The sequence below is a fragment of the Bos indicus genome, chromosome 2, assembly GCF_029378745.1.
Source record: "Bos indicus isolate NIAB-ARS_2022 breed Sahiwal x Tharparkar chromosome 2, NIAB-ARS_B.indTharparkar_mat_pri_1.0, whole genome shotgun sequence".
Classification (NCBI taxonomy): domain Eukaryota; kingdom Metazoa; phylum Chordata; class Mammalia; order Artiodactyla; family Bovidae; genus Bos; species Bos indicus.
Genome location: NC_091761.1, coordinates 120,506,235 through 120,520,669, shown reverse-complemented (window position 1 = coordinate 120,520,669; position 14,435 = coordinate 120,506,235). Strand labels below are relative to the sequence as shown.

Genomic DNA, 14,435 nt, shown 5'->3' with positions numbered 1-14,435 from the left:
ACTGATGATTTCCTGGGGGGCAAGGCTCACAGTGGGTACTCTGCAAAAATTTGCTGAGTAAACCTGAATGAGGTCCAGAACTGGAAGATTTCAGAGCTGGGAGGGAGTTTAAAGATTCTTCAGGTGCTGGATAATCACTCTATGGGGTAATCTGGAAACTTGTGGGGGTGTTTGAGTTGTCTCCATAGGTAGGATCCAGGGATGCTAAATGCCCTGAATGAAATGTGCAGGGTGGTCCCATACCCCCCACCAATAAGTTTCAGATGCTCCCCCAGATATTCATGTGGATGGAAAAAATCTTTACAATGACCCAGAACTACAGTTTAACTCAATTTTATACATAAATATGAAATAATTTTTGTACAGTTTTAATATATACTGAATATTTTGAAATGCAACTACCCTATAAACTGGGGGAACACTGAATTTGTTTTGTCTGGAACTTCACTAAGAATTGTTTGCTTTTTTTTGAAAGTACATCTCTAAGAAGAACACCATTGACCAAGATAACCTACCTATTTCAGACTGCATTTGAGGCAGAATGATGTTTTACCTATGGTGTGAGCACCTGACTCATTCATTATGTTTTCTGGGGGTGGTTGTGAGTGAGCATCTACATATTGACATATACAGTATTTTATTATAAATACTTTCCTTCTATTTTTTCCGAATATATACATATATATAGGTACATATATACTTGAAATTGTGAGAAGGTCACACTAATTTTGAGTCATTACAAATTACTTGTTATGAAAAGTATATGATGAAAAAAAAAATAAACCCAAATGCTAAAAAAAAAATGTATATGATGGGTCTGAAAAAGTTGAAAACCACTGATTCTAGGCCAGTTCTCCCATTTGACAGATGGGGAAACTGAGACCCAGAGAGGAGACTTGACTAGTCTCAGGTCACAGGCAAACACTGGCAGAGCCAGGACTAATCAAGACCAGGTGCAATCCAGCCCCAGCCTTCTCTTCCTGCCTACCTCTCACTCACCCTTCCAGTCAGGCCTAAGCCTTCACGCAGACTTTTCCCTCCTCCACCTCACCTCTGCTTGTTGTAATCATCCCCATGAGGCTCAATTCCAGCGCTCATCTCAGGGAAGCCTTCCTGGCTGCTTCCTCTGAAATTTCTCAACTTTGTTTGTGCCTCTCTCCTGACACCTAGTATAGTCTTCTGTGCCCATAACTTATCATGTACACCAGGAGGTCAAGGACCACGTACTCTTCCAGCCAGGTTCTCCCTGGTGTGCCCCGTGCCCAGCATCTACTTATTGACATATACAATCTTCCCCACAGCCTGGCATGGGGAAGGTTTCCAGAAAGGCTCACCAAATTAAACTGACCCTGCTTGTGTTGGTCTTTGGGCAGGCTGGGACACCCAGCTCTGAGGTGGCCACACTGATTTCGCAGGCTTGGCTCTCAAAGTCTCATGAACTCTTGTCAAAGACTCTGTTTACTCTTGCCCCCCTGAAGGAGCTGATGCCTAGCCAGAAGAAGGAATTGAGAATTGGCTCCTGTTAGCCTGGATGAGCATTGCCACAGCAGAGTAAGACAGAGGGGAGAAAAGAAGAATAAATTCTGTCACTAGTTCCTTGGAGCAAAGGAGGGACTCCTCCATCTGACTCCCTGGTGCTTTCATTATCTGGTGGAGAGGGGCCATGATGATGCTTGGCTTGAACATCACCTCCAAATTCAGCCACCTCGCCTGGCTGTGTGTATACAGAGAAATAAAATGCCTCAGTGATGGCCATCATCTCTAACAGGGAGTGACAGCCAGTCCTCGAACTGTGCTCCTGTTCTCAGTCGACTAACAAAGCTGACCATTGACTTAGAGCAAGCTCCTTTCCTGAGCTCTGTCAGGAATAAATTTAGTCTTGAGTGTTACACCCTCCTTTCCTATTCTTAGAAGCCAGAGGGCTGTATGGAAACAATTAGCCCTGTGAATAGAGAGGTCAAAGGAAACATAATTCTCTATCCAGAGACACAGACGAGGGGAGCCATGAGGAGGAGGACACCGAGTCAGCAGAGGAACGTTTCACCCTGTCCTCTGGTCACAGCGCAGCCTGTCAGACCAGAAGGCTCCTGCCACATGGAATGTGGGCGTTCCCACCGTGGGGTCAAGAGGTAGGAGGTGAAGGGGGTGTTGGAGGTATGTGTGTGTTGTGGGGAGCTCGGGAGAGAAGAAAAATCTAATCAGATACACATGGGGCCACTCCTCTGGCTGTGGAATGTGGGTCATACTCAGGTGTTCGTGGCAGAGGAGCAAGAGAGACAGGAGATGGGCACAATGCCAAGGTGTGGGCAGCTGTCGTGAGTGCCTTGGAGGTGCCAGGATGATCTGAGGAGACCAGCGACAGGCAGAACCCAGGCTGGGAGAAGAAGGACGGGGCTGGGGAGGGGGCGAGAGACTAGCACGCTGGAGGGCTCAGCTCCGTACTCTTACGTCTAAGTAGGGCAACGTGGGCGCTTACAGTGCCACTGATGAGTACGGAGGGCACTCTAGGAGGCAGCCAAGTGGGTTTTCAGTGGTTCTGAGATTGGACCGACAGGGATGAGCTGTAGGATGGAGGAAATCCGTACTGAGTGCTAACTCCTGGGGGCGGAGCCGCAAGGGACAGGACCCGCCACTCATTGGGTGGGCCTAGGGGCGGGGTCCGGAGAAGGCAATGGCACCCCACTCCAGTACTCTTGCCTGGAAAATCCCATGGATGGAGGAGCCTGGTGGGCTACAGTCCATGGGGTCGCTAAGAGTCAGACACGACTGAGCGACTTCACTTTCATTTTTCACTCTCATGCATTGGAGAAGGAAATGGCAACCCACTCCAGTGTTCTTGCCTTGAGAATCCCAGGGATGGGGGAGCCTGGTGGGCTGCCGTCTATGGGGTCGCACAGAGTCAGACACGACTTAAGCGACTTAGCAGCAGCAGGAGCAGCAGCAGGGGCGGGGTCTGCTGTTCATTGGTCATTTCCGGCAGTAGAGGCGAGGCTGGGGGCGGGACCTGATCCACAGTAGGCAGGGTCCAACAGCCCAAAGGGCGAGGCTAGGGGCAGGGCCTGGCATCCTTATTAGGCAGAGGGTGTGACCTGATTCTTAAGAGGCTCTTGCACCCTAAAACCTAGGCTGAGGTCCACCCCTCATAAAAAGAGGTCCTGTCTTCGGTACTCCCTTCTGTACTTCCGGACAGAATTGTGCTTTTGAACTGTGGTGTTGGAGAAGGCTCTTGAGAGTCCCTTGGACTGCAACGAGATCCAACCAGTCCATCCTAAAGGAGATCAGTCCTGAGTGTTCATTGGAAGGACTGATGTTGAAGCTGAAACTCTAAAACTTTGGCCACCTGATGCAAAGAGGTGACTCATTTGAAAAGACCCTGATGCTGGGAAAGATTGAGGGCAGGAGGAGAAGGGGATGACAGAGAATGAGATGGTTGGGTGGCATCATCGACTCAATGGACGTGAGTCTGGGTGAACTCTGGGAGTTGGTGATGGACAGGGAGGCCTGGCGTGCTGCGGTCCATGGGGTCACAAAGAGTTGGGCACAACTGAGGGACTGAACCAAACTGAACTCTGAGAAGTCAGTCCCCGTATGGGGACTGGCAAACCTTCCACCCATCCTTTATTTTCAGGAGAGGTGCCAGACTCTCCTGAGAATGAACAAATCCTGACCCCTGGGGTTCAACATTTTAAAGGTCAGAGCTCTTTTCTAGGTCCTGGGACACCGTTTTACACAAACAGAAAGAAGGAGCCAAGGCAGCCCATCTGGTCTCCAGGTGTGTTCTCTATCCATTTAAGCATCTCTGAAAAGTAACCAAACTGATCACATGGACCACAGCCTTGTCTAACTCAATGAAACTATGAGCCATGATGTGTAGGGCCACCCAATACGGATGCGTCATGGTGGAGAGTTCTGACAAAATGTGGTCCACTGGAGAAGGGAGTGGCAAACCACTTCAGTATTCTTGCCTTGAGAACCCATGAACAGTATGAAAAGGCAAAAGGATAGGACTCTGAAAGATGAACTCCCCAGGTCAGTAGGTGCCCAATATGCTACTGGATAAGAGAGGAGAAATAACTCCAGAGAGAATAAAGAGATGGAGTCAAAGTGAAAACAATGCCAAGTTGTGGATGTGACTGGTGATGGAAGTAAAGTCCGATGTTGTAAAGAACGCTGCATAGGAACCTGGAATGTTAGATCCATGAATCAAGGTAAATTGGAAGTGGTCAAACAGGAGACAGCAAGAGTGAACATCAACTTCCTAGGAATCAATGAACTAAAATGGACTGGAATGGGCAAATTTGATTCAGATGACCATTATACCTACTACTGTGGGCAAGAATCCCTTAGAAGAAAGGAGTAGCCCTCATAGTCAACAAAAGAGTCAGAAATGCAGTACTTGGATGTAGTCTCAAAAATGAGAGAATGATCTCTGTTAGTTTCCAAGGCAAACCATTCAATATCACAGTAATCCCAGTCTATGCCCCAACCACTAATGCTGAAGAAGCTGAAATTGAATGGTTCTATGAGCACCTACAAGACCTTCTAGAACTAACACCCAAAAAGATGTCCTTTTCATCATAGGGGACTGGAATGCAAAAGTAGGAAGTCAAGAGATACCTGGAGTAACAGGCAAGTTTGGCCTTGGAGTACAAAATGAAGCAGGGCAAAGGCTAACAGAGTTTTGCCAAGAGAATGCGATAGTCATAGCAAACACACTCTTTCAGCAACACAACAGAAGACTCTATACATGGATATCACAGATGATCAATACCAAAATCAGACTGATTATATTTGCAGCTGAAGATGGAGGAACTCTACACAGGCAGCAAAAACAAGACCTGGAACTGACTGTGGCTCAGATCATGAACTTCTTACTGCAAAATTCAGACTTAAATTGAAGAAAGTAGGGAAAACCACTACACCATTCAGGTATGACCTAAATCAGATCCCTTACTATTATACAGTGGAAGTGACAAATAGATTCAAGGTATTAGATCTGATAGACAGACTGCCTGAAGAACTATGGACGAGGTTTGTGACACTGTACAGGAGGCAGTGATCAAGAACGTCTCCAAGAAAAAGAAATGCAAAAAGGCAAAGTGGATGTCTGACAAGGCCTTAAAATAGCTGAGAAAAGAAGAGACATGAAAAGCAAAGGAGAAAAGGAAAGATATACCCATCTCAATGCAGAGTTCTAAAGAATAGCAGGGAGAGATAAGAAAGCCTTCCTAAGTGATCAATGCAAAGAAATAGAAGAAAACAATAGGATAGGAAAGACTAGAGATCTCTTCAAGGAAATTAGAAATACCAAGGGAATATTTCAGGCAAAGATGGGCATACTAAAGGGCAGAAACTGTATGGACCTAGCAGAAGCAGAAGGTATTAAGAAGAGGTGGCAAGAACACACAGAAGAACTATACAAAAAAGATCTTCATGACCTAGATAACCACAGTAATCACTGCCCTAGAGCCAGACATCCTGGAGTGCAAAGTCAAATGGGTCTTAGGAAGTATCACTATGAACAAAGCTAGTGGAGGTGATGGAATTCCAGTTGAGCTGTTTCAAATTCTAAAAGATGATGCTATTAAAGTGCTGCACTGAACGTGCCAGCAAATTTGGAAAACTCAGCAGTGGCCACAGGACTGGAAAAGGTCAGTTTTCATTCTAATCCCAGAGAAAAGCAATGCTAAAGAATGTTCAAACTACCACACAATTGCACTCATCTCACACACTAGCAAAGTAATGCTCAAAATTCTCCAAGCCAGGCTTCAATAGTACGTGAACCGAGAACTTCCAGATGTTCAAGCTTCATTTAGAAAAGGCAGAGGAACCAGAGATCAAATTGCCAACATCCGCTGGATCATCGAAAAAGCAAGAGAGTGCCAGAAGAACATCTACTTCTGCTTTATTGACTATGTGAACGCCTTTGACTGTGTGGATCTCAACAAACTGTGGAAAATTCTTCAAGAGACGGGAATACCAGACCACTTTATCTGCCTCCTGAGAAATCTGTATTCAGGTCAAGAAGCAACAGTTAGAACTGGACAAGAAACAACAGACGGGTTCCTAATTGGTTAAGGAGTTCGTCAAGACTGTATATTGTCATCCTGCTTATTTAACTTCTATGCAGAGTACATCATGAGAAACGCTAGGCTGGATGAAGCACAAGCTGGAATCAAGATTGCCAGGAGAAATATCAATAACCTCAGATATTCAGATAACACCACCCTTATGGCAGAAAATGAAGAATAACTAAGAACTGAAGAGCCTCCTGATGAAAGTGAAAAAGTTGGCTTAAAACTCAACATTCAAAAAACTAAGATCATGGCATCCAGTCCCATCACTTCATGGCAAATAAATGGGGAAACAATGGAAACAGTGACAGACTTTATTTTCTTGGGCTCCAAGATCACTGCAGATGGTGACTGCAGTCATGAAATTAAAAGATGCTTACTCCTTGGAAGAAAAGCTATGACCAGCCTAGACAGCATATTAAAAAGCAGAGACATTACTTTGCCAACAAAGGTCCATCTAGTCAAGGATATGGTTTTTCCAGTAGTCATGTATGGATGTGAGAGTTGGACTATAAAGAAAGCTGAGTGCAGAAGAATTGATGCTTTTGAATTGTGGTGTTGGAGAAGACTCTTGAGAGTCCCTTGGACTGCAAGGAGATCAAACCAACCCATCCTAAAGGAAATCAGTCCTGAATATTCATTGGAAGGACTGATGCTAAAGCTGAAACTCCAATACTTTGGCTACCTGATCCGAAGAACTGACTCATTTGAAAAGACACTGATTCTGGGAAAGATTGAAGGCAGGAGGAGAAGGGGATGACAGAGGATGAGATGGTTGGATGGCATCACTGACTCTATGGACAGAAGTCTGAGCAAGCTCTGGGAGCTGGTGATGGACAGGGAAGCCTGGCATGCTGCAGTCCATGGAGTTGCAAAGACTGAGGGACTGAACTGAGACCTCAAGGTCAAAAGGCATTCAGGAAGGAGCGTGGACTGCAGGGGGCCCAGGATCTGTCTCCTGGTCACCATCAACCACATACTGCAGCGACCCAAGCAACAGAGAAACTCCAAAGTCCAGCAGCTCCAAAGACTGGGCAGCAAGTCATTTGTGCCTCCTTGTTCTCAAGGACAACTTTGTAGCCTGACAGAGCAAGAAATACCATCAGTTCTTTCCTCTGGTCAGGCCTTTAAAAAGTCTGATTCCTCCTGCCTACTCAGGCCCTCAGCTGGACCCAGTAGGGCATTAAAAAAAAACCACTTTCACATCCTCTAGTTCATAAGACCAACACAGCAGCCCCAGCAGCACAAATTATTGTACCCATTTTTGAGAAGAGGAAACTGAGGTTCCAAGGAGATTTCTCTGAATTAAGTGGCTTGCTTAATTTGCCACTTGGGGTGGATGTGGAACCAGAACTCGAGCTAAGATCTTTTCACTCATGTTCTTTCCTTTAGGCCCCAGAAAGCCTGTTCAGCAAGACTGAGGGAACATCTGATGATTCATAATAATCATAAGAAATAGGTATCATTCGTTTACTAAGTTCCAGGATTATTATCACAAATAAATAATCTTATTTAATTCTCCTACCTACCGTGGGCATAAATCACACCTTCCACCATCTGTTTCACAGATGAGGAAACAAGCTCAGACAGGGTGGAGATCTGCCCTGGGTCACACAGCTTGACAGTGAATATGCTGGAACCCAAAATGATTGGATTCAGATAAGCAGGGGGAGGAGAAAGCAGCCCAGAGAGGGAGGTGGCAGGAGCAAAGGAAGCAGTGTCTGGTGTCCTCTGGACAATGGCCACTTGTCCTGGGTGGGGAGGAAGTTGGTGCCCAGGAGATGGGGCAGTCAGGCCAGGCAGTTGGAGGAGGATTTCCAGTGTCAGCTGAGGGGTGGGGCAGGGGTGTGGGTGGGAGGTAGAGAGTCGAGGTTCCAGAGCAGGGGAGTAACAGGTGCTAGATAAAATTCTCTGGTGACTCAGTAGGAAGCCTGAACTGGAAGGCAGGTAGGCAGGAAGCTGCTAGAATCCAGGGCTAGGTCCCTGGGGGCGCCTGCCCCTCCCATCTAGACATAAAGGGCCTTGGTTTTGGCAGAAGAGCCAGAGTGACTTCACAGGCCCTACAGACAAAGGAAGAGGCCCCGCTAACCAGGCCACTGTTCTCTGAACCCCCAGGGGCTGCTATCCTTGGCAGGATGTTCAGAGCACACACTGGGGCTCTCTCAGCCCCTCTGCTACAGGCTGCTTTCTCTGGGGAAGTCATTCTTAACTGGGGTGGATCTGCCCCATAGGGGACATTGGACAATGAATGAGATATATTTGGTTGTCACATCTGGGTGTGTATGTGTGTGTAGCATCTAGTTGGGTAGAGACCAGGGATACTGTTAAACATCCTACCATGGACAGGACAGCTCCCAAGACAAGGAATTATCCAGCCCCAAATGTCAATAGTTCTGAGGCTGAGAAAGCCTGCCCTGGGGCAATGCAAATTCCCACATCCGTTTGCTCTCTTGCGGGGGAGTCAAGAAGAGAACACTGCTGCTGCTGCTGCTAAGTCACTTCAGTCGTGTCCGACCCTGTGCGACCCCATAGACGGCAGCCCACCAGGCTCCCCCATCCCTGGGATTCTCTAGGCAAGAACACTGGAGTGGGTTGCCATTTCCTTCTCCAATGCATGAAAGTTGAAAGTCAAAGTGAAGTCGCTCAGTTGTGTCCGACTCCTATCGACCCCATGGACTGCAGCCTACCAGGCTCCTCCGTCCATGGGATTTTCCAGGCAAGAGTGCTGGAGTGGGGTGCCATTGCCTTATCCAGGGAACACTAGTATCCCTATAATAGAGGAGGAAACAGAGGCTTGGAGGGAGGAAGGGACTTATCCAAGGATGTGCAGCAAGTTCCTTCATTTAACAAATAATCACTGAGCACCTACTTAATACCAGGCTATTCTAGTAACAGAACTGAGACCAGGACTCATTCATTTCTTTATTCAATCATCCACAAACATTTACTGCGCTGGCTGCTGGGGATGTAGAGTGATGAATCAGACTCAGCCCCTGACCTCTTAGAGCTCACAGTTTAGTGAGAGAGACAGCCATGCAGACATTAATAAGACAGCAAGACCAGGAAAGCCCAGGGCTACTTGGAGAAATCCAGGAAGGCATTTCAGAGGAGGTGTTTATAAACTACGATGTGAAAGAGAGTAGGAGTTAGTTCTCAAAGACTGAGGTTTGTGTCAAGGGTTTTAGGTTAAGGGAACTGCTTGTGCAAAAGTGAGAAAAGTGTGCAGGAGAGGGAATATGGCTCATGTAAGACATGAAGATGGCTCACTGTGTCTGGGTGTGATGTAGAGGGAGAAGGAGAGACTGGCAGGGCCCAGATCTCACAGTGCCTTGATATATAAGGTTTAACTGCCTGGATTGCCTTGCTGAGCTGTGATGGGGGTGGGGCAGGTGGCAGCTGAGATAAATCAGCTCCTGAGACCATCTGCCTGAGGGGCTTCCCTGGGTCAGGGGAGGGGTCAGGACCCTTGGCTGGGCTTCTTGCTTCTTTGAATTATGCCGCTTCACCCATGCGTGGCCCTCATCCTGCTGGGTCCCACTGTGAAGGTCCCTCCAAGGCTGGGAGCACACAGAGACCCCCCACCCCCACCCCAGGAGGATAGTCCAGAGCCCTACCCAGTTGGCTGGAAAATGGGCCCTTCCCCCAACTACTGCCCCCTTTGTCAACGAGGGCACAGATCCAGACTAAAGGGTACTAGGAGGTATCCCTTCATCTTTGTGAAATTGGTCATGATGCATCAGAGGCGGCCTTCAATCACCTAGAGGGGAGCCCCATCCCTGTCCGACACACACCCTCAGTGATCATCCTCAGTCCTTCTCCATCTGTACCTGGAGGCCAATCGTGAGCATCCTGGGATGCTTCTCTGCGTGTATTGTTCTCAATGCCAGGGACTGTCTGGGGATACCTCTAGGCCGAATCCTCCCTGAGTGGGAAAACCTTCAGTTTTCAGTGCTCAGTGCAAACACCATCTGCTCAGTGTTCCCCTGGCTCCTTCCCTGACCCACCCAGAGCTTCCTGTTGCCTCTTGGGCTCCCATGGCCCTGTGTAAGTCCCTCATGATGGCCCTTTTCCCATGGACTGTCAGGGTCTGTTGTCTCATCTGTCTCTCCTGAACGTGCCTCAAAGGACTTCCAATGTTTGTAGATTGAAAGAATGAATCCAGACAGGTGCAAAGAGCTCTGATTGCTGTGTGACCTGGGAAAATCGGCGAGCCTCTCTGAGCCTCAGCCTCCCCAGCAGCCTTCCTGGGTTGGTGGTATGAGGCCAGAGAATGCCTGGTAGGCTTAGTAGGGAAGGGGACACCCTTTGGGTCTGATGGATCTGGTTCAAATCGTGGTTGTACCATTTACCAGGTTATGACCATGACCAATTCCTAACAGTTCTGTGCCTCAGTTTCCTCATCTAAAAAATAATAATAGTGTCTATCTCTTAGGGACTAGTCTCCTCTGCATCCTTGTCTCCTCTCTATTGGACATTGCACCTGACTCAACACAGAAGGTTCCCTGCTGCCAGTAGGTTAGACTGATGCCCTGGTGGGTTGTGTAATGTTGGGAAGATGTTGATCTCAGAGTCCCAGGGTCTACTGATTCTACTAGAAATCCATTTCAGACTTTCTCCCCTCTCAGCCAACCTCCCATTTTCATCCCACCGGATGATCTTGCTTCCTACCTTACTGGGAAAGGCAAAGCTATCAGAACACAATTCCCACGAGCTCCCACCACCTGCCCCTCTGCTTCGGTGCCCATGTATTCTACCTTCTGCGGGCTCCCAGCAGAGGCTGGGGTGGACCCCACACCTGACAGCACTCCAGCAATGCTCTCTCATTCATCCTCAATTCTACCTTTTTCTATTGCATCTTTTCTGTGCCCCACTTCCCCCACGTGCTGTGCTGAGTTGCTCAGTCATGTCCGACTCTTTTCGACCCCATGGACTGTAGTCTGCCAGGATCCTCTGTCTATGGGGATTCTCCAGGTAAGAATACTGGAATGGGTTGCCATGCTCTCCTCCAGGGGATCTTCCCAACCTAGGAATCGAACCAGGGTCTGCTGCTTTGCAGGTGGATTATTTAGCAGCTGAGCCACCAGGAAAGCCCCCCTCCCCCCAAATATGCTATCATTTCTTCTATCTTAAATGGCTCCCACCACACTCTCTCCTTCCCATAAATAAAACTCTTTGAAAGCACTGTCTCCACTTCCTCTCCCATTCTCTCTAGGATGGCCTCTAATCAGGATTTGCCTCCATTGCTCCACCAGAGCGGCTCCTGTCAAGGCCATCAGGACCAAGAGAACAGTCAGTGCTGATCCTCCCACACTTGGCGTTGCAGCCTGGCCACCACCAGCCACTTCCCCTCCTCGAAACACTTTCTCCACTTGGCTTCCAGGATGGACCAGGTCTCCCTCCTGTTCTCTGGCTGTTCCTTCTCAGTTTCCTTGACTGGGTCCCCTTCCTGTCCTTGACTTCTAGGAGGACCCCAGGGCTCCAATTGTTAGCATGGTCCTCTCTCTTTTCTCTCTACCCTCAACTCACCTCCTAGGTGATCTCCTCCTGGCTCATTCGGTACCGTCCACATGCGGACACCACTGGCCCAGACCCTCCTCCTGAACTGCATACGTGTCATTTCCACTGCCTTCTCCACATCTGCACTGAGACATCTAATTGGCATCACGAACCTCGCATGCTTACAACTCCATCTTCCCGGTCACCTCAGCCAAAATCATTGTAGTCTTCCTTTTTTTTTTTTCCCTCTTTCTCACATCTGAGATCCAGTGCATTAGAAACTCCTGTTGGCTTTCTGTTCAGTATGGATCCTAAATCCAATCACGTCTCACCATGTGCACTGGTATCACCCTGCTTCAGGCCAGCACCACCTCTCACCTGGATTACTGCAAGAGGCTCCTGACCTCTACCCTTTACTCCTCGCGTCTATTCTCAACTCAGCAGCCAGAGGAATACTTCAAGAACTTAAAAACTCACATTACTTGACGTTACTGTCGCAGACCCTCCACTGGCTCCCATCTCACTCAGCACAAAATTGAAAGTTTTCACCTGGGCCCACAGGCCCTCATGGTCTGGCTACTGCTACCTCCACTCTCCTTCTCACTCACTGCACTCCAGCCACACTGGTCTCCTTCCTCTTCCCTGAACATGCCCAGCTGCTCCTGCCTCAGAGCCTTTGCACTTGCCATTCCCACTGCCAGGAGCACTCTTCCCAGGGTATCTACGTGGCTCACTCTTCTCCTTCTTCCTTCAGGCCTTTACTCCCTCCTTCTCCGGGAGGTCTTCTGACTGAATCCACTACTAAACATTTTATCCTACCTCAACATCTGTTAGCCTCCTTCCTCATCTTTTATCACTATCTAATAAACTATGTATCTTATTTAATTTTGTTTTCTTTCTCTCTCACACCCTAGGATGTAACTGAGATGCACGAGGGTAGGAAGTTTTGCCTGTTTCGTTCACTGCTTTATCTTCAGTACCTAGAATAGTGCCTGGTATGAGGCAGGTGCTTGATCTCTTCTGTACTCATAGAGTGAATGAGTGAACAGCCCAGAGCCTCAGTCTCTTCATCTAGAGAATGGGCTCACTAGTAGAACCAACCTCCTGGAGTTGTATCATTATAAAGATTCCCTGGGTTGAGCTACTGCAGGTGCCCAGCACAGGCCCCGGAACATAGTAGGCGCTTATTAAGGCACCCTTCCCATCCCTCTTCCCTGCCCCCATGCTGTGTGTAGAGCAGGGGGCTGGACTGGGCAGTGGCCCATCCAGCTCCAACCTGTGATGATCCTTGCCTCTTCCTGGGCCCTCTGGTGAGTGGCAGGAAGGGCCTTACCTGGGTGGATGTCTTGGAACAGGGACTTCCAGATGGTGTACTGCAGGGGGCCTGTGTACTTGGAGGTTGGGAAGTCTTCATAGGTTAGGTTGGTCTCGTGGATTTTCCCTTTGAGCCTGGAAAGAGAGCAAGAGAGAAGACCACATTGGGGGCTGGATTCCCATCCCAGCACCTTCAGGGTCGCTGGCATAGGGAGAGGCCATGCGTGGGAAGTCTGCCATACCCAGACTCAACTGCTTGCTTCTACCACTTCCTAACTCTCTAGCTATCACCCTCAGTTTCTTCATCTTTAAAATGGGTACTATGATAACACCTGCCTCCTAGGCTTGTGAACACTGTGAGGCTTAATGCATGTAAAACGCTTGGCACAGTGTGTGCCTCATGGTCAACACAATACATGACATCAGCTATCAGTACTGGTCATTGAAAGTAAAAGTCAAGGTCATTCAGTCATGTCCGACTCTTTGCAACCCCACAGACTATATGGTCCATGGAATTCTCCAGTGGGTAGCCTTTTCCTTCTGTAGGGGATCTTCCCAACCCAGGGATCGAACCCAGGTCTCTCACATTACAGGCAGATTCTTTACCAGCTGAGCCACAAGGGAAAACCAATAATTAAGTGTTATTATTATTTTAAAGTTTTATTTATTTGTTGTTTTGGGGGGGCCACACTATGCAGCATGCGGGATCTTAGTTCCCCAGCCAGGGATGGAATCTCTGCCCCCTGCAGTGGGCACAAGGAGTTTTCACCACTGGGCCACAAGGGAAGTCCCAAGTTTTATTATTAAAGGTAGCCATGGAACCAGAGACCTGGGCTTGAATCCTGGCTCCCCCACGTACTAGATGAAGGGCTTTTGCCAGTTGCTCCAGTTCCTCTGTGCCTCAGTTTCTACATGTGTGAAATAGGGATGACAGCGGTGACGACCTCCAAGGGGCTAGTAGGGTAAAGTTGTTATGATAAATACTATAAAATGTATATTTATAATACAAATCACGCAAAACAAGTACTATCTTATAGGATTATAAATATGATGTATAAAATAGCGTGCGTACACAAAGCCTTCACCCCAGGCTATGGCACAGAGCAGATGTCCTGTGCGTTTGATGGAGATCTGAATGAATGATTTCTCCACTAACCACCCCCATCCGCCTCCATTCCCTGCATCCTACAGGGGCCGGGGAGGGGTGCCCCATGTGGAGAAGACGCTGGGGCAGGCAGGCACTCACCGCTCGGAGAGCGAGGCCATGCCGGCCAGGAAGGTGTGCCGGTCGGTCTCAGCCAGCCGCTCTTGCAGGATCTGCGCCCCCTCCTGCACCTTGCGCAGCTGCTGGCTGTAGCGCTGGACTTTCTGCTCGATGTCGGTCAGCGTGCGAGCCGTGTCTGCCTCCAGCTCCTCCAGCATGGCCTTCTGCCGCTCCCGCAGCAGCCGGTGCAGCCGCTCGAACGCCTCCCCGATGGTGGTCCGCAGGCTTTTGGTGGAAGACTGTGAACACGGTCATCAGGGGTTAGTCAGGGAGAACGGACGGGGTGA

The 14,435-nt window shown here is 48.6% G+C and overlaps 1 protein-coding gene across 2 annotated transcripts in view; it reads right to left on the bottom strand.

The window, feature by feature from the left end:
* Positions 1 to 14,435, bottom strand: part of TRIM62 (tripartite motif containing 62) — a 37,915-nt gene that overhangs the window by 2,744 nt on the left and 20,736 nt on the right. For both annotated transcript variants that reach the window (XM_019978747.2, XM_070774257.1), the window contains 2 exons: positions 14,131 to 14,387; positions 12,904 to 13,019 (listed from right to left, as the gene is read on the bottom strand). In XM_019978747.2, coding sequence (XP_019834306.1) covers positions 12,904 to 13,019; positions 14,131 to 14,387 — 373 coding nt within the window. The remainder of the gene's footprint in view (positions 1 to 12,903; positions 13,020 to 14,130; positions 14,388 to 14,435) is intronic.